At 39.7% G+C, this 20,630-nt stretch overlaps 3 protein-coding genes across 4 annotated transcripts; 1 reads left to right on the plus strand and 2 right to left on the minus strand.

Moving 5' to 3' along the window:
- The first annotated feature begins 2,679 nt into the window (after positions 1–2,679).
- LOC120779383 (nuclear pore complex protein Nup58) lies at positions 2,680–4,413 on the plus strand. 2 transcript variants are annotated; one of them, XM_040111590.1, is made up of 3 exons: positions 2,680–3,038; positions 3,156–3,538; positions 3,592–4,413. In XM_040111590.1, the coding sequence occupies exons 1-3, from the start codon at positions 2,819–2,821 to the stop codon at positions 4,327–4,329; spliced, it is 1,341 nt and encodes a 446-aa protein (XP_039967524.1). In that variant the 5' UTR covers positions 2,680–2,818; the 3' UTR covers positions 4,330–4,413. The 2 variants fall into 2 exon arrangements, with proteins under 2 accessions (XP_039967524.1, XP_039967517.1); XM_040111583.1 differs by having other exon boundaries at positions 2,680–3,538.
- A 141-nt stretch (positions 4,414–4,554) lies between these two features.
- Positions 4,555–6,344, minus strand: LOC120779394 (developmentally-regulated GTP-binding protein 2). The gene is made up of 4 exons (XM_040111592.1): positions 6,157–6,344; positions 5,659–5,966; positions 5,038–5,595; positions 4,555–4,975 (listed from the first exon to the last, which is right to left on the minus strand). The coding sequence occupies exons 1-4, from the start codon at positions 6,218–6,220 to the stop codon at positions 4,814–4,816; spliced, it is 1,092 nt and encodes a 363-aa protein (XP_039967526.1). The 5' UTR covers positions 6,221–6,344; the 3' UTR covers positions 4,555–4,813.
- A 684-nt stretch (positions 6,345–7,028) lies between these two features.
- LOC120782653 lies at positions 7,029–11,115 on the minus strand. The gene is made up of 8 exons (XM_040115026.1): positions 10,635–11,115; positions 10,106–10,553; positions 9,833–10,050; positions 8,797–9,655; positions 8,608–8,733; positions 8,154–8,518; positions 7,472–8,090; positions 7,029–7,406 (listed from the first exon to the last, which is right to left on the minus strand). Exons 1-8 carry the CDS (start codon positions 10,752–10,754, stop codon positions 7,159–7,161), a joined length of 3,003 nt encoding a protein of 1,000 aa, XP_039970960.1. The 5' UTR covers positions 10,755–11,115; the 3' UTR covers positions 7,029–7,158.
- Positions 11,116–20,630: the final 9,515 nt, after the last annotated feature.

Below are 20,630 nucleotides of genomic sequence, written 5' to 3' on the forward strand. Positions count from 1 at the left end.
ACTTCTTTGAAGTTAGATAAGAAAATCACAGTCGTTAATGCGGCGAAGCAAATTTCGTTCTGTAAGAACATGCTAGTCAGCAACCAACTTACGGCTGAACTCCAGAATTTGTTAGAAATTGACAAGGTTGCGATATGCGCCTTTCATCAAAGGTGCTTTTGATAATGCTTCCCAAGCAAGCGTCATCAAGGCACTGGAGAAAAGGAATGTGGCGGCTCCAGTATGCAGATGGATAGAGGCTGTACTCTTGGTACTACGAGGGGCTGCCCACAGGATGGAATTCTATCCCTCCTACAATGTAGCCCAATAGTAAATCAGCTCCTTGAGTTGCTCACAAACAATGGTATTCGGGTACGTCGAAGCATACCATGTTGCTCATGGCAGCAGGCGATTTTGGCAAAGGGAAAATAATGTCATCTCAACAAATGAAAGCCTTAGAGAAAGATACACCTTCTTCCAAGAGACGGCGTTACGAAGAGGGTAAACTTCACAAAGAAGTTTAGAGTTATTCTCGGCAGTAAGACAGAGTGGAGTAATTTCACGCTCGACCTACTACTGAAGGTCCAAACTATCCAGTGGCACACTGACGGTTCGGAAACACCGGAAGGCATTAGAGCAAACATTACGGAACCGAATACCAAACTATCCATACCAATGAGATGTTTTTCGAACATCTTTTAAGCAGAAGTCTTTGCTATAAGTCAGTGTGCAGCGATGAATCTCCAACACAGCTATCGAAACCAGCCATAGTTAAGCGGCACTAAAAGCTATCTGATCGTATGAAGTCGCTATTAGTGGAGGCTGAACCGCCTATCAGTTTGTAACTGTGTACACCTGATCTGGGTGACTGGGTATAAAGGGGTAGCCGGCATTGAGCTGGCCGACGAACTAGCCCGCTCTGCGGGTGGGTACAACCTAGCAAGGTTTAGAGATATGATCAACATGCCCCGAGACCAATTCTATCTCTTCGTCGCGCTCCATGCTGGGCACTGCAGACTCAAGAAACACTTGTCCAACATGGGCATAGTCTCTTGCGCAAACTGGCGATTTTGTGACATTGAACAGGAAACTCCAGAGTACTTGACTCAAGGCCCTTGGATCCACCACCTCAATCGCGTCTAGCAAGCTCCTGGAATTATTCAGTTGCTGGACTTTTGTGACCGTATGGGATAAAGGAGATTGCACAAAAGACCATAGGTCGCAGTGCAAAACCTCAGTTATTTTCTATCAGATAGATGGAGAAATTATAAAAACACATAGAATACATAATCTTACAGCTCGATTGTTGTGAACTCAGCTATCCAGCACCACCCTTTGCGCGGCGCTGAGATATATTATACCTCACGAAAGTGTTCATTTGTTTAAATTGTGCACTGTTCTGCGCTCTACTTCGCAACCAGCCACATTTATCGTTCCCTTCAATGCTTAATTTGACGATAATAAGTTCTCCAATGATGTGTCTCTACCCTACCCGGAAGCGAGAAACCATTTCGACATTCTTAACCCCAGCAGCGCATATCAAAATTTCTTGCAGCCTTTTGGGCGTTTAGCAAAGCGCGAAATTCACAAATAATATTACAATATAATAATCTTTGTTATATCTTAATGGGGCGTTTTTCGCGCTCAAATGCTCACGCATAATGGCGTGCCATGCATATTCTTGTCAAATTGCTGGCTGTAAACGTGGAAACTGTGCTCAAGCGTCTTAAAATCGCCGAGTATTTTCGACAACAAATGTTCGTGGTTAAGCTGTCGGTTGCTGCTGCGGGTTTCTTTTGTTAACTGACGCGAAGTTTTTCGCAGAAGGAGTTGAACGCTTTTCAAATATGATGAAAGGTTGCGTTTGCCGCATCTTCACCGCCCGTGTTATCAATCGTCTTTTGAAATTATAAAGTCAGCCTACTGAAAGTGAAAACGCAGTTCCTCTTCCGTTTAATGACATCATACGGATGCACAATTGTTCGTAAGAACACGGACAAATCGTCACGAAAACTTTCTCCTCTCTCGACTTCAGCACCCGCTTCAACATACTTACATACATGTTCATATGTTCCCATGCAAAGACGATAAGAAATATTGTTATGTGTGTGTGATATTAACGCCCATGGTGAACTTGGTAGGTTGAGTATCAATAAGCGCGCGTTTAAATTCCTCCGAAGAAGAAAAGAAATTCAACAATGAAGCGAATAAACAGTGGTTACTTATACATACTACATGCACATATTCATATGTATATATTTACATACATATATGTATATATATATAGATTTCAGAAGTATTCGGCAGGTCCAATGAAGTGTAAATACTTGATAAAGTATTTGATAAAAATTATAGAAAAACGTATAGGACATAGGAATAAGTTCTCCCATAATAATCCGAATTTTTGAGGCATTTGTACTTTGAAAAGCGACCACTTTTGGAAAGCTGTCAAGTTAAAGGAGAATTTTTGACTAGTCCCTCGATCATTACCTGTATTCATATATAATAATAGTTTCTTTTATTTTTGGTTTTTGCTTAATCATATATAGTACATATATGTATGTATATGTAATTATATCTAAATAGATCCTGAAAAAACTAAACCAATAAATAACCACTACTGGGACTTTCAGTTATTGTGAATCACATTTATTCACAATAGGTATTGCTCACTGACAATTTTTGTGTAAACAGCTGGCAACTGCATCGAATTAGCTCAAATGCTCGCGCTAAAAATTTAAAGAGAATTTCATAAAATTACTAAATTGTATAGTGTTTGAAAAAAAAATCATATAATTAAATTTATAGTGTAAATTCAATAAACAAAACCACAGTCAATATGTCTGGATTTTCCTTTGGAAACCCTTCACAACAACAGGCGGCTGGTTTTAGCTTCGGCGCACCAGCAGCGCCGGCGGCAACTAGCACGCCAGCATTTGGAGCTGCACCAGCGCCTGCATTTGGTGCGAGTGCTACAACAGGCACAACCGCATTTGGCGCTACAGGATTTGGAGCAACAACTACAGCACAAGCGCCTGCATTTGGAGCGACTGCGAATCCAACGGCAACCGTTGCACCGTTCGGTGCAAGTGCCACAACAGCAGCACCTGCTTTTGGAGCTGCACCTACTGCGTCTGTAGCGCCTACCTTCGGGGCAGCAGCGCCAGCTTTCGGTGCAACGGCCGTCAGCAGCGCAGCACCGTCTTTTAACTTTGGTGGTTTGGGTGGAACAGCTACAACAGCTGCAACAAGTGCTGCAACCGCATTTAGTTTTGGTGGACTTGGTGGTACGGCTGCCACGAGTACGGCGACTACAACAGCCCCTGCACTCGGTTTCAGCGGGTTGGGAGGTGGTTTGTCATTTGCTAAACCCGCCGGTACTACAACATCGGCTAGTTTAAATTTCGGCACAACAACTACGTCAGTGGCAACGGGCGGAATGTGGAAGCCAACTGCCACCTCAACCACAGCAACAGCTACACCGTTTGTTGGTCTGGGTGGTGTTGATGTCAGTTCAACGCAACCTAAAGCGGGCGATCTCAAACAAGATAGTGTCAAGGTAAATATTAGATCAAAATATGAAATCGACTTTTAATTGTTTTGTTTTATTAGATAAAAGAAACTATTGTGCCGGATGAGATTGCGAAAACTGTCGACGCTCTTAAAACTCATATAAAAGGACAAAAAACACTTTCCTCAGATATTGGACGTACATCTACTTCGAAATTGTCCAATGTGTCCAACGAAATAAACAATATTCAATGGGCACTTCAGGAGATTTCTAATTCAGTAGACACAAATTACAAACAAATAAAGCTGCTTCGCAAAGAAACTTCAAAAACCATACAGGCTGTGGAAATGGCGCAACGCACGCAGGATACGCCCGCTGGCCTACAATTTGAAAATACGGCACCATTTCAGTTTTTCCTTAGCTTAGTGGCCAAGTACGAGCAGGATTTGATAAATTTCCGGCAGCAAATTGCGCTGACTGAGCATCACATGCGCTCAATAACTAATCCGCAGACAGTGTCACCCGATGATCTAAAGCGTGGTTTCCGACAAATAAACGAGAGCTTCATATCGCTCGCCGGCCGTTTGCATGAATTACACCAGAAAGTTGAAACACAGAAAGAACAATTTCTCAACTTGCGAAAATATCGCCTGCGCGATACTACAAATGTATTCGCAAAGATCGATAACCCTGAAAGCAAGGTCGACACAACAAATATTACCTGCGGACCAACACCATTTTCCAATATTTCTGCAATGAGTGCATTTGGAAAGAGTTTTAACAATGCATCCGCTGCGGCGGGTAGAAGTGGAACCACGGCAACGGCTGGAGCCAAATGATGAAGTAATTGAGAATTAGATTGTTAAAATAAAATTTTCACTGGTTTTAATAAGTTGGAATATAGCCGTTATCACTTAATATTTGTAAATGGTTTTGAATAAAAAGAAATACATTTTGAAAATTGTGAAATAATTTGTCCATTCTCTTACAACTTCTTTGTAGTATTTGTTTCATCTAGCACTTTTGTGTATGTACATACGTATGTATGTATTAAAAAATTTAAATTGTTTTTAAGCAATGGCATAGCAGACATAATTTATATTTAGCAAGCAATATTGTTCATTATTCGTTGCAAGTTTCTCAACACTTCAGAAAGGCATATAAAAATTATTGTTTTTCTCTCAGATTTTATGAACATGCTTATATTGTTTATAATTAATAATAAGGGTAATTAAAGAATTTTTTGGAAGGCCTATAATTATCCACTGCAAAATCAACGTTCAACACAATTTCAACGCATATTATAATCTATATCAGCGTTTATCATTTTTTAACAACTTGTATAACATCCTCGTCAGCCATAATATGTGATATGCCTACACGCTGTGGCGAGTACTTTGTGGAAGTACCCCAAACAAGTCCATATTTAAATTGAGCCGCCAGTGTACGATGTATAGCATGGCATACATGTTCAACTGTGACACCCTGAAAGTAAACAATATCATTACTATAAATCAGTACGCACTATAATCGATCACTAAACAAACCTTTCTTAAAATCAAACCATCATCAAAATCTGGTGGTGCACCCGGTTTCTTTGTGTACACTCTTATCAGCTGCAACGCATCCCACAAGGCCTCTAATAGATAGTCCAAATTTAATTTCATGTTGCAACTGACCACTATCGAATTCGGTTCTCGCGCTAAACGATCAACCTCCTCGATTGAAATCTGATCGATTTTGTTGTACACGTACAAGCAAGGCAAATATACACGGTTTGCCGTCACTACATCGATGAATTCATCCTCGGTACAATCCTCGCGGAAAAGTACCTCTGCATTGAAAATTTTGAAAGAATGCAAAATAGTTTGCACCATTTTCTCATTACAACGCGATAGTGAACATGTGGAATTAAAGCTAAGGCCACCACCCTTTTTCTGCTTGAAGTAAATGTTTGGTTTGCGTTTGTTAAGTCTTATACCCACTGATTCCAATTCACGTTCGAGCAAATCACGATGTACATTCGGTTTGGTAGCGTCCAACATCATGATGACCAAATCGGCTGTGCGCGCTACGGCAATAACTTGACGACCGCGACCTTTGCCCTAAATTATGAAGAAAGAAAAATAATGCAATACACACATAACGATTATGTCTGTAATATTTACCTGAGCGGCACCTTCTATAATTCCAGGCAAATCTAGTAATTGTATATTAGCACCTTTATATTCAATGACACCGGGGATACAAGTGAGTGTGGTAAACTCATAATTGGCCGCCTCAGATTCAGTCTTGGTCAGAGTAGACAACAAAGTAGATTTACCAACTGAGGGGAAACCAATCAACGCGACACGCGCGTCACCACTTTTCAAGACATCAAAACCATCGCCCTTTTCACCTTTCTTCGATGGTTCCAATAATTGCGAGCGATATTTGGCAAGCTTCGCTTTCAAAAGACCCAAATGATATTCGGTTGCTAGAAAAAGCAAAATAATTTTAAGATTAGCTGACTGAAGAATTTTGTTTAAATTATTTTATTTGTTTTGGGTTAAGTGTTAACCTACAAGCAGGTCTGCGTCAACACAAAAAAAGGCAAAAACAACTTGCCAGCGCTGCACGGACTTGTGTAGTGCGGCCACACCACACATTTCTTCTAACCAACTTACCTTTATTCTTTTGAGTACGAGCAATTTCCTTCTCTATTTCAGAGATCTTCTCCAAGATACCCATCTCTGCCGGCTATATTTATGTACAATGTTAGTAATTACTAGCAGGACATTTATCAATTTTTTGTGATATTAACTTTTCACTAAACGTCTGCTTTACAAATTACTTACTACTGCCGCAGTCGACGTCGCTGATGTCGGCATGAATATGTGCGCTACCACAGCTGTCAAAGGGTGGTGAATGAGCCAGAGTAGTCATTCACAATGAATATGATAAGTATGAAATGCATTTAAAATCTTTTATCATGCTCATTTGTTAATTTGGAAGTCTACTTTCGGTTAAACATAAGTTAATTACCAGTGTGTGCTACCAGAAATTTATATTAAAGTTTCTGCGACGAATTGATAAAATCAACGAAAACATTTCGTGCTTACTCATAGAACTGCAGAATTACACTTGGTGTATGTATTAGTTTACAGACAATTTTTTTCAATGCATTGGAGACTTGGTAGGTAATAAAAAAACTTTAGCATTTTCCAACTAAATAAAAAGATGATGTCATTAAGTAAAAATAAAAAAAAAAATCTCTACTATTTATGTTAAAAGACGAAAACACATTTCCTATTAAAATTTTATTCCATATTTTAAAATTGTTTCTTTTTTATTGAATATTATTTATTTTAATTACATACAAGAGCTTATTGAAGTAAAATTCTTTAAAAAAATTAGCACAATGGAAATGCTTGGAGCCATTCATAAATGTTTTGACGGTCTGGTAATTTTTAAAAATGGTATTTACCGAATCTCAAATACACTCCTTCCCTTTAACTAAATTTTGTTTTTATAAATAAATATAAACAACACATTAAAATTACTGTTGTGCAATTGGAAAATTAAATTAAACGGTATTTAATTTGTGCTCTCACAGTTTTGTTTACATACATAAAATGACGTCCTCCCTCCAACCCCCACCTAATTGCATTCCATAACTAAGCCTACATCTAGTTGGCATAAAAACCGTGCCCATCGTTGCCCATGTACTCTGTCCAACGCTGTGTCTGTATGTCGTCCAGCTCAGAGCATACCTGACCCTTTTGTAGCGTATGACACGTACACGAAATGCTGATTCGTGTCACGATTAATTGCGATTCATACTTCGGCACATGTGGCGTAACATTCACTAGGCGATCGCTTAGACATTTCTTTAGGAATTGCTTTCGTAGTATACGTAGATTGTCTAGTGTGTAACCTTGATGATTAAGAAGGAACAACATATTAGCTATTTAATCAATACAAAATCGTTCAATTCCATACTTTTATAAGCACTTATCTTTTCTTCAACGCAATTGAGATCCTGGGGCATAAAGAGTGGTGGATACGTCTCTGACTCACGTATATTTAACACGAAAGCGAAATCCACAGAAGAGCGTGTGCCATTTAGCGTCTTTAACAACACGCCCGTAGATGAGATTGAGGATAGGAACCATTCATCGGACTCATCGTTAGATAATGGACTAGCAGAAGTCGCGTCCGTATCTCTCGACATTCTCGTCTGTGTGCTGTCATCACGTCTTAGACGGCTACGTTTACTTTTTTTATTTGTATCATCTTGATTTGTCGAATAATCGTATTTGTGTGACTCTTTAATAGCGTCACGCTCCTCCTTCTCCATTTCCAGATCCCATAAGCTAAGCGGCTCTTGTTTATCTAAGTTATTTTGCGGCACACCACCAGTGGGTACGGTTTGCGTAGTATTTTGCTCATCTTCAAATGAAGTTATGTCACTGCGCACATCGCGATTGCCGGGATATTTCGTGCGCAAGCGTATGGGATGCTCATTCTGCGGCACCAACTGCGGCACTTCATTGTCAGCGTAGAGCGTGTCGTATTCTTCGGGTACACGTGCGCCCACCACGGACTCGTAGTCTTTTTGCTAAAGGAAATACAATGAGTTTGTGTCGATTGAAGTGAAAGGAAGCGCATAAGAGTTGCTCACCGCCTCACGCATTGGTTCGTTGCCATTGGCGGCATAACCACCACCGTAGTAATTAGTGTAGCTATTTTGTTTGGCGGGCTCATAAACATTTTCGGCGGGTAATTCATTGTTTGGTAATATCTCCTGCAGTATCTCCTGATCGAATATCGGATTTCTCAGCGCATTTTCCTTGTAGTGTGGCTGATTTTGATGTTTCGTTGCCTTCTCTAGCTTTTCCAAGTCAGCGCTGTCGGCGATTTTCTTCAGCAGCTCCTCCCGATTTGCTAACAGTTTCTTGAGCAGTTTAGGATGCTTTAACGGGGACTTCGAATTCTGTTTGGCATATTGTGGGCGTTGCGTGCGGTTGAGGTGCACCTCAATGTCGTCTTAAACGGGAAATGAATGCAAGAACATTCGCAGAAAATGCTTTTATGAAACCCTGGCCACACATATATGTACATACTTAGTTACTAACCTGTGCTAAAAATTACGGCTCCTGGTGGTTCGATATGGCGTGCAATTGCGTAAAGTTTCAGCACAGTCGAAGTGTTATAACGCAAACGACAAGTGTCTGCGCGTGATTGTAAAATGATGTCGCTGTCTGCAAATGTGATTGTAACGTGTAAAATACAAGTCTTCCTCCTAGTATTTATGTAACGCTCACCTGGTATAAATTCATAAGCATCTTTCGCGTTATACTTATCCCTACATTGCATTTGCCAGTGCAAAAAGAAGTCGCCACCGAAATTCTGCGATACCGAGACACCACCCAGCAAGCTATTCGAACCACCGGAATCAGTCATCATTGTGTCCAACAAGGGCTTACCCGTTTTACCATCCAATATGGTGGTCTGCGAATAATAATACACTGGGAAACCCGGTCCAGTATTATATTTCACCATAAAATCGGTCACATTGTCATTATTGAAATGTCCAGGCACAATTGCGCTAACACTCTCACTTGCCGGAAAAGTGTAATTCCACAACATGCTGAAATTACGCCCATCAAAGGCATACACTGAGGAGTTGAAAGATGCTGCCACAATATCCGCAATGTGATCGCCCGTTATATCGGTAATCACTGCCGGCACCATCACGCCAGAGTGTTTACTTTGAAAGAGTGGTGTAAACTCCTTTTCACTCGTAAATTGCATAAGGGAAAGTAAGCGTATGGTATAGATGCCACCAGGTGTATTTTGACCACCGGTAATGATCATAAGTAGCTCGGTGCCATCCTCTTTAGTTAACATCTGCACAGGCACAAAGACTTCCTCTTTGAACGGTGTGGGTATCGTGCGTATGACTTTACCTGTCTTGCCGGAAATCACCTTAATATGGCCCGCTTTGGACTCTTCGCGCTCCTCGAGATGTGCTGCAAGTATCTCGGAGATTTCGTCGCCATCTAAATCACGTATGATATTTATTGTGTAGAGATCCATCACGATGGGCGAGTTGGTTTCCACTTCGACTTCACGAAACTCCCAAATGCTGGTGCCGCTGCGTCCATTGATGGCGAATATCATCTGTGAGAGAAATATTACAAACTAAGTTCGAGTGGGGCTACAATTGTTGTCAAATAATATGCAATCAGCATAATTGATATTATATATATCGTATTATAAACTCGAGATATCCTTTTTTTTTGGTTTAGGTAAAATTTCAGTTTGTTAAGCTCCGCTTTTTGCGGAAAGAACACTTACACCCAGCCTGCCTGCGGCCACACAATCCGGATAGCCATCAAGATCAATATCCAATGTACACAGCAGCGAGAACACATTCGCCACACTCCACGTCTGCCAGAGTAAGCTGCCGCTGGCGCCGTTAATAGCAATCACGCCACCTTCACAAGGCACCTCGTCGTCACCTTGAGCGGACTTGCACTTGGGCAACGTAAAACCCTCGTACTGAATGTTATCATCTGAAAGAGCAAAAAATTAATGCAAATAAGCAGAGCTTTCATTACAGCTACCCACCAACGCCGAATCCGAAAATGATATCTGCAATATCATCGCCATTCAAATCGGCCTTACGTACTGGACTCTCGCTATTCATGCGTGGAAAAGTGCGCGACCACAAACGTTGCACGCTAATTTGTGTGCAAGGCACAACTTCCGGACCCAAACTACTGCCATATGCCAACGATTGAGCACCACCCGCATAAGCGGCACCCGGCGACGCTGTGGGCTCGCGTTTCAGCCACACTTTAATGCGTTGCAGCGGTATGGGAAACATGGTCAGGATGAGCGCTGCGAGGCTTATCAAGGCAATAAGGACAGTTAGTGCGGCAAGGCCATAGCAGAATGGCTCACAGCAACGCCAACAGCGACGGTGCTTCATCATAATTGGCACCGAATTGTGCATTTTACCATTTTTACGGCGTGGTGCCATTAGTGGACGCTTCAGGCCCTTCTCTTCACTTAACTGTAAAGCGTGTAGTGAAGAAGTAGAGATTAAACTTAGTTGCAAGTGTGTGTGTGTCTGAGAAAGTGTTTATGTGTATACCTTGGCGGTGCGCGCATCCTTAATGAAGACGTCATCATCCACATCGTCACTGATCTCCTCGTCGATGGAGTCACGTATGGCGATACGATTCGATGGCACATATGGTCGCATTTTAATCATATTGTAGAATCTTTAAAGTGGTCACTTCGTGCGTGAACAGCGCGGCGCTGCTTGGTACAAGTAATGCGCCAATATTTCTCTTGTTTGTTGTAGAGTAAACAACAATAAATTATGAAAAAGTAAAATGCAACCGCTTCAGTCTAAATTCACTTGCTGCTACACGCCCTTAAGTATGCAATTTATACTTTGTGGTTTCAAATTTTATATCAACTTGTGCACTTTTTTCTATTTTAATTAACGTTTTGCACGCGAAATTGTAATTTTCACATTACCACATATTTAAGCCATTATATTTTACTGAGTTTTACTGTTATACTGCAAGCTCGCAACAATTTTGTGTTCAACTGTAATGGAGATTTGTAAAAATCGATATTTCCTCTGCGAAAATACGTGCACATACACGCATAAACATGTGTATACAAGAGGCGACACTGTCACTTTTGACAGCTGGTTAACGCAAATATTAGGGAAATCCAACGCCTGCGCCCCACACACATGCGCCTATATCCAAACCAACACAACACAACAAATACTTCTACATTGAAGCAGGCAAGTTGCAGCAACAATTTGTAGACGTCGCCAGCACGTGTTGCGCTTTTGTTTGTCAACAAACGCGCGTGGGTGGCAGCAACAGCCCCTAACCGATTGCGACCAAATACCATAAATCTCCACCGGCGCGCCACACAGCCTGTTGCTCTCAAATGCCTTTCACTTACACCCACACACACATTCATGCATGCACGCACACACACGCATATAGCGTGCAGCAAATGCTTACAAAAACACGCTCTACATTCGCACAATAAACTCTACTTCATATGGGAATACTCCGCGTTACCCGGTCACTCTCGCTCTCCGCACTTAACGGCCAATACGGTTTCGAATTCCTCATTCATGCCACGGCACACATACGAGTAAACTTTCGTTTTTGCTTTACGCATACAGGTGCACAGGCAGTTAACAAATTTATAGCGTCTTGCATGTACAGTTATGTACATATGTATATGTTTATATGCTTGTAGGTGTATAATTTTGTATGTGTGTGCGCTCAAATGCGGAAGTTCAATGTCCTCATTCGGTTATGAATGAATTGACGCTTTGTTGCCATCGTTACACGCACACATACATATGCACATGCATGTTAACATAGTAATGCGCCTCTTCGTTAATTCCACATATACCGTTTCGTGCTTACAAATAACGTAAATAAGAAGGATTTCTCTTGCAATTGTATTGAGGTCTTCTTAGATATTCATTTATGACTTCCGCAAAGTAAATCTAGGTTATGCTTTGTTTCCAAAGAAATGCGCATTCATGCCGCTAACGGTAAGTTATGTATTCGAGTAGTGAAGGACAATGTATAATATGTATGTGGGCTTAACTCTTAATGATATCCAACTGGTCCGTATGTATGTTCAGCTATAATTGAGTTAAAATTCTTCAGCCGCTTTCAGAGAAGTGAGCATTGACACCGACAGCAGTGCGACTATACTAGCGCAGAGCTAACTAACAGTGTGCTCAAAGCTAGTCAATGAATGTCACTTCTCAATGCAAATAGCTTTAATGATTGTCTTGCGTTCTAGCACTGGACCACTTCGCGTGCGCTTAGCAGGTGCTGATCAACGAGCAGCTCTTGTGCGACGGAGAGATCTTTTGGTCTAGAGTAGAACACAGAAGATCTACTGAACTACTACCACAACTGGGCAACTACAAGGCTGATGAGCTAACCAGAGGGCACACCTTTATTCTGCTAACATCGAAATGGGACCAACTTGGATTTCTATAAAAATCTTGCGTTCTAGCACTGAACCAATGAACCTCACGGACGCTTAGCAGGCGCTGGTCAACGAGCAGCTCCCGTATGATTGCGAGATCCTTTGACCTAGAGTAGTATGCACGGAACTAACTGAACTTCTTGCCCTTCGCAAAGGTCATCTTGCCGCAAACGTAGAGTATCTTACTGGACATTGTCCAATAGGGATTCATGCAGTAAGACTAAAAATCTTGCCGGACGAAATACAACGGCACCGCCGCATTGTTATACCGAGTTGCTGATGAGTGCTCTCAGAGATCAGGAATGCAAGTCGAATAGAAAATCATTCGGCTGTCGGCTGTGCTTGCAGCTTCTCGACGTCGAACCTTCCTTGGTTTTGTTGACGTGCGTTCTTTGCTACACAGAGGTGGGTGCGTATCGTAGCTGCACCTAGATAATGGCCCGAGTCAATGTTAAGACCTCAAAGCGTACGCACTGCTAAAACACTGGAGACGTGTGTTCCGTCTGTCACAACATGATCGATCTGGTTGGTGCCTTATAGATCCAAAGACAGCTAAGTAGATTGATGAATTTCTCTATGCTGGAATCTAGTTCTACAGATTACCATATTTCGGGTCTCGGCAAAATCGTTCAACGCATTTGGGGATGTTTGATCATGAAGGCTGAATTTGCCGGCCGTTGTGCCAAAGATGCCTTGTTCGTCCCCCCTGGTGAGATCATTGAAGACATCTTTGGTCACAACGTCCTCTCTTTCGTCGGGACGTGAAGAATGCTAATACTCTGCGACGGAGTCTCTCTCCCACCACAAATCCCACACCGATTTTGCGCTTCTTTATATGGTCGCTGTAGAAAATATCACAAGGACCTACTTGCCTCAGTCCTTCTCCCGTCCATCGCATTTCTTGGACGTCGTTGATGTCAGCCTTTACTCTAACGAGAACATCAACCAGCTGAGCAAAAGCACCTTCCCAATTAAGGGACCGGACATTCCACGTGCAAGTCCTTAAATCGTAGTCCTTAACACGTTTGCAAGGATCGTCACCAAAAGAGAGGTTACACATTCGAGGCCGTTTTCTTTTCGTATATATATGTATATATTCGCGAAGCCGTGTCAAAGTGACAGATGTTTCGTATTCGGGAAATTTTTGTAATTATTTTAAGGATTCATGCTTTTGTTATCTCATTGTAAAAAGCCAAACTTGTATTAATTAACAGCTACTCGGTCAACAAATATAGTCACAATCCTAGAAGTCTTTCTCTAATTACACTTACAACACCCATATGTATCATCTAGAACAGGCAACAACACAACATCGTCATTATGTAATTTAGCGATGACGGCAACACTTACTAACTGCACTTACCACATGTAACGATAGAATTTTATTCTTCCTCTTCTCGATTATCAAATTATCTGCATTGTATGGTGTGATAATCTCACACATGAAATATCAAGGCAAGGAGGCCAGCAGCAGCTCGCTTGAAAGCTCAGCCGACACCCACTATCCACTCGCTGTTCTACGTTACATTTTTTTGGCTGGGGTTAGAGGATACCACGATGGTAGTGGGAGCTGCATGCTTTCACCGTTACACTATTATTAGTTGTTTTTAAAGCATTGAAAAGTGTAAAAGTGGAAGCAACTCGAAAATGCAACAACGCGCTCATCACTCTCACCACTCGACAGGCGCGGCTATTCAAAGTCATTTGAGGGAGAACTAAAGTGTGGAAATTAAATAGGAAATATGGAACACAAACATTTTTTTTTGGATTAAATTAAAAAATGAAAACCCGCAAAGATGACGGTAATGTGAAGATATATTTGTGCTGGAAATTATCAGAAAGCCGCATTTTACACACGAACGTAGCTGGAGGGAAACTAGTCGCTTTCACTGGAGGAAGGGCGCGTCGCCAGTAGCAACTTGAGTGCTTGCGGCTATACAAAAATATCTTCAAAATGTATCTTTTCACAACGCCTGACTATGGTAGCATTTTTCTTTTTTTTCTTCTGAATATTATCACTTATTTTTATTCCAATCTTTTTTATTGCGCTGATTTTATAAGATGAGGTTAAGTGCGGCACTTGTTGTCTTAAAGTTGCCACAAAAGTGTTTGACGTAAATGCGCTGGGCGGCATACAGTCGTGTTATGTGCATGGCAGTGTATGTATGTATAGGGAAGTGTATGAGTCGGGCAGTGGCGGATGGGTGCGCAGTCTGACGCAGCTGCATCAGCGCATGAGAGGCTCATGAGGCAAGAAAGCTACTGGTGGGGCACTGAAGAAAACGATAATGGTGCTGATGTATACTTGTTGTTGCTGTCATGTATGTACATGCAAGCATGTGTGTGTGTACTGCTTGCTGTCGTTGAAACGTTGCTTGTTAAGTGTCCTCCGTCTGGAACGTTCACGAAAGTATAGAACGCCTGCAAGTAGGCTTTTTTTTCTTATATTTCACTAAACTACTGACATACACATACAAACATATAACACATTTGTACGCGCACATAGAAATGGGTTGCATTTGAACATTTTTAATCATATACGGCTATTTTAGCAAGGTAAGTGCAAAAAGATTTTTTAAGCAAATTTATTGAGAATAAATAGACTTATTTGCGTGCGTAATGCGACTTGTCCTTGAACATTTTATTTTAAGTAAATACTCATATGCATATATATGTATGTACATATATGTAGCAATGGATAGTACCTAAAAATGAAAAATAAAAAAAATGTTAGGATCTTTGTACGAGTATGTATGTACATATATGCATGGCATTGGCAAGGTCAATGTATAGTCACCATCGGCAGGGCCAAGTCTATTGAGTATTGTCAGTTCTTTGAAAGAACTAATAAAATAAATTACTTTTTCACCTAGTTATAATTACAAGACGGCTGAAGGCCTCGTAGCCAGCGCTGCGTTCATGTATTTATATAATAAAACTCTTTTTGTTATATGAATTATTATAAATAAATAAATAAATAAAATTACTATAACAAGAAGTAACAACTTAGCTTGAACAAAAATCATTAATATGCGTGAAGCGAGCCAATCTTCTTTTTCTTCAATATACAATATTTTTAGAAATAATTATTTTTCCGGTAAATAATTCAAATCAACACATTTGTGATTTTTTATGAATAGCAAAATAATTATAACATAAAAACATCAATAGATTACCAAATAGAGTATTAGTTATTTCTTTGACGTCTATAAACTATAAACTTCTTCAAATTATCATAAGAAAGTCGAAAAAGTCTTTTCGTATTTCTGTTATTATATATTTAAGTCTTCAATTCAGATAATTTTTATGTTAAGCGAGATTTTTACAATTTTTAAAGGTTTTGTAACTTATGACTTTGAAATATATATTTTGTTTTGTTCAATAAAAATTTATCTTCAGTTTCTGCAAGAAACAACTTACCCTCGTAAAAGCTATGCACTTTCAAACATATTTTTAGACTTGTGTGCAATCTCAAACACAAGAGGAATGTCGTCAATTTATGTTGTTAACTCGAGACAAAAGTTGTGCAGCGCTGTATTGGAGGTCCTTAGCGACTTCTTGTCCAACTTCGGTGCTAATGAGGCAATTTGCTGCCAATCACTTCAGCATTCCCACGGCAATCAAAAACTAAAAAACAATATTTTTTTACTAAATATATGTATATACACTAAGTATATCTCAAATATTAGTTCTGCTTTCTCCAGACTGGATAAGAAAGAGAAACAAATGGGTCGGGTAGTGAACGAGAACAAGACGAAATAACTCCTGTCATCAAACAAATAGTCGTCGCACTCGCGACTTGGCTCCCACTGTTGATAGTCATAACTTCGAAAACGTAGATAATTCCGTCTAACTTGGAACTAATATTAACAGCAACAACAACGTCTGCCTCGGAATCCAACATAGAACAACTCTTGCCAACAGGTGCTACTTCGGACTGAGTAGGCAATTGAGAGTCCTCTCGAGGAACAAAGACCAAACTCTACAAGTCACTCATCTTCCCAGTTCTGCTGTATGGTGCAGAGGCATGGAAGATGACAACATCTGATGAATCGACGTTACGAGTTTTCGAGAAAAAGATTCTGCGGAAAAGTTATTTGCTTTCTGCATTGGTTACGGCGAATATCGCATTCGATGGAACGATGAGCTTTACGAGTTACACAACGACAATGACATAGTTCAGCGAGTTAAAAGACAGCGGCTACGCTGGCTAGGTTATGTCATCTGAATGAACGAAAACACACCAGCTCTGAGAGTATTCGACGTAGTACGTGGTAAGGGAAAGCAGAGAAAGAGGAAGACCTCCACCCTGTTGGAAAGATCAGGTAAAGAAGCACCTGGCTACAGTTGGAACCTCCAATTGGCGCCAAACATCGAAAAGAAAGAAAGACTGGCGCGGTGTTGTAAACTCGGCTATAACCGCATAGGCGGTGTCTACGCCAATAAAAAAGAAAATATATTAAAGTACTTTATGTTCAAGGATATTCAATGAGAATACACGGTAGCTATAGATCAGCTATGTTTGTATATAAAATAACATATTCTGATAAGTGAAAATACCATTAACTTTGAAAAAAAATGTTAAGAATTGGCTTCTATGAGAACTCTTCGGTCTATACCTCAGCCAAAATTTAACGTATTGTGGTGGAAGTTTATAGTGAATACGATCTACCAGAGCGAGCGTGGGAAAAGTGGATAGCACGATTTGAAAGTGTTGCTTTTGGCATAGAGACGAAGAACGCGCTGGACGGCCAAAAAATATTGAAGATTGGGAACTGGATTACTCGATTGCCAACACAAAAGAAGCTGGTAGAAACTTTGAGAGACATGCAAGCAGTCTTTTCAAATATATCGAAAGTAGCCGAATACTTGTTCAACGATAAGGAAATTGGGTGCGATATGCTTAAACACTACATACAGCAGTAGATTTTGCATTGAATTATAACTAATGATATAAATGCATCCATTATGATAACCATAAATCCAACAAATCTTATGAGAAATCTGTAGAAAAAGCGAAATCAGCGGTAAAGCCGAGTGGATAATGTTCTGTATCTGATGCGTTCCAAAGGGCGTTGGTCTTTTATGAGCTTGTAAAACCGGGAAAAACCATTAATGAGGAACACCTTCGACATCTCAATTCATCAAATTGTAGCGAACGATTGCCAAAAAACCACCGGAATTCGCGACTATACACGAGGTAATACTTTGCTATCATGATAATAAGCGGCTTCTTATTGTAAGACCGTTTAAAAACTATTTGGAAAACAACGACGTGGAAGATTAGCCTCACGCGCCTTATAGACATTCTTGTTTTTAACTTCTATGAAACTTACTATAGGGCGGGGGGAGATTTGGTCTGCAAAATTTCAGTTTAGTTTCTTAGTTTTGGTACATTATAGGTTTTCGATTAGTACGGTCGGACGAACAGTCACTCGGAATTCAACTCTCCTCATCATCCAGATCATTTATATATACACACATAACTCCACAGCTATCCCGATTAGTTTTAGTTTTGATACAAACAACCGTTAGGTGAGCTGAACTATCGGTGTACCGGTATGAAACGATCATCTTTCCGGCTATTTGTAGATACAATACCAATAGAAATATTCGTCTTTTTAAGCAAACCAAACAGACAACCAATTTTCGACTTCTACCCAGAAATCGAAATTCTGCTCCACCAATGCGTGTCCTTTCGATGAACCGGCCAAGTCTGGTGAATGCGACGGATGGGGTAGCAGCTCCCAGCCAAGTACTTTGATTGTATCCTGAAACATTTTCGTTTTGTGTGCAGGGACGTGTAACAAAATTACTTTGCCTTTTTTTCTGGCCAATTTTGGTATTTTTCGATCAATACATGGTTCAAATTGATCAATTGTTGTCATATTAACAGTTTCACCAGGTTTTAGCAGCTAATGATATAACATACCCTTCTGATTCCTCCAAACTCAGATGATTGCCTTCTAACTGAATCGATCTGATGCAGTCGATATTGATGGTTTCGCCGGATTAAGATTTTTTCCTTATAGTAATCTTAAAATAAATCCATTTTTCATCAGCAGTGACAATTTGATGCAAAACTGATCTTTCGTGTCTTGGAAATAAAATTTCACAAGTGTTTTTTCAGTTTTTTTTAATTAAAAGTATAAACGTGTTAACCAATATAAAATGTAAGAAAAAAGCGATTTGGAAATTTTGTTAACGTTAAATTTCACTTTAGAAGAAGTGTGTGCCTATCGCATTTAACCTAATAAACATTTGCTCTTCTTTTAAGGGGTTACATGGGTTTATAAAATTTAAGAAAGAAGCGATTTGGAAATTTTGTTAACCTTTCACTTTAGAAGAAGTGTCTGCCTAGCGCATTTAACCTAATAAACATTTGCTCTCCTTTTAAGGGGTTACATGGGTTTAAAGATATCAAAAAATCGAATTTTAATAGTCTTATTAAATTTTTTCAAGTTGATCCGAGTTATAGTTTCGGAAATACAGCCCAGAAAACTTGTGCACACAGGTCTTTGAAAATACAATTTTTAAAGACTTAGATAAAGGATTTTTTCGATGACAACTCTTTGAAAAAAAAATTTTGCAAATTTTCACTCAAATTTTCATTTTTTTGTAAAAATGTTTGCCAAAAATACAACTTTCAGCTTTTTTCCTTCCTACAATTTCTGAGTTAAGGTTTTAACTAAAACATGTACATATATTTATACCCTGAACAGGGTATATTAAGTTTGTCACGAAGTTTGTAACATCCAGAAGTAAGCATCGGAGGCCTTATAAAGTACATATATAAATTATCAGTATGTTGAGCTGAGTCGATTTATTTTTTTCAAAAATTTCATAATTTCTTTGTTAATAGTGTATGTTTGTAACATAAATTGTAATAAAATATTTCATTTTTTACATGAGAAAAAAATTGCTTGAAACAAAGAAGCTGCTCAATTGTCGGAACTGCCGATAACGGACCACTATAACATATAGCTGCCTTACAAACTGAACGATCGGAATCAAGTTTTTGTATGGAAAACTTTCACATTTGACGTGGTATCTTCACGAAATTTGATATGGATTACTGTTTAAGATAATAATATAATCTCCAAAAAAATTATTCAGATCGGATTAGTATAGCATATAGCTTCCATACAAACTGAACACATAGTTACTAAAAGATATGCACCTGTGAAGGGTATATTACCTTCGGTGCAGCCGAAGTTAACGTTTTTTCTTGTTTTTCACATAAGATGATTTTGTAAGAACTTATTCTGCCAACGCGAGCGCATCTTTTTTTCCGAGGGGTTACGAGAAATGTCGTCGCAATGACCGAGTTTAAAATATTTTCTTCCAAAAATTGTATAATTTCTTTGTTAATAGTATATGTTTGTAACAAAAAAAAAATGTAATAAAATATTAAATTTTATATATGAGAAAAAAAGGCTCTTTTCTACCCGAGAAACTACTGCAACCGCTAAAGCACAATCTTTAATAGTTTGAAATTTTATTGCAAAATATCAGCGCAATTATAATTATGCAATGAAAACAATGTTTGTGTGTGCATATTTATACACTTTGTATCCGATTGACACCAATCTAAGTGCAGATGTACCGAAGAAGCCCCCAAAACTATGCTAAAGGCGCATAATGCAAAATATTCGTACACAAACTTGCACACACACACACGCATGTATAGTTTGTTTGCTTGTATGTGTGCCTGTATGCGCTCTCAGCTACTTTGGCGTGCACAGCTGTTTTATGTTTGCTATTTTTAAACCAACAACAGTGAAGACATTGCGCCGAATTCACGCGCATATACAGCTAAGCGAATAATTGTATATATACATGTGTGCGTATGTGTGTGTTGGCTTAAAATAAAACGATTAAACTTGACTTGAAGCAGCACTTTAGCAGCCAATCGATAATTTATGTCGAAGCGAATCATTTTTTAACATTGAAAGCGTCAAACAAGTACAAAAACAACAAGCGCAATGGGGCAGCAACTAAAGCAAAACCAACGCTCAGCAATGCAGCAGCAGCCTGCTTAAGTGCCACTAGAAGGAATAATGACGACAGGATTAGGCAATGTCAAAGTACTCGTGGAATT

Source organism: Bactrocera tryoni, chromosome 1, assembly GCF_016617805.1.
Source record: "Bactrocera tryoni isolate S06 chromosome 1, CSIRO_BtryS06_freeze2, whole genome shotgun sequence".
NCBI lineage: Eukaryota > Metazoa > Arthropoda > Insecta > Diptera > Tephritidae > Bactrocera > Bactrocera tryoni.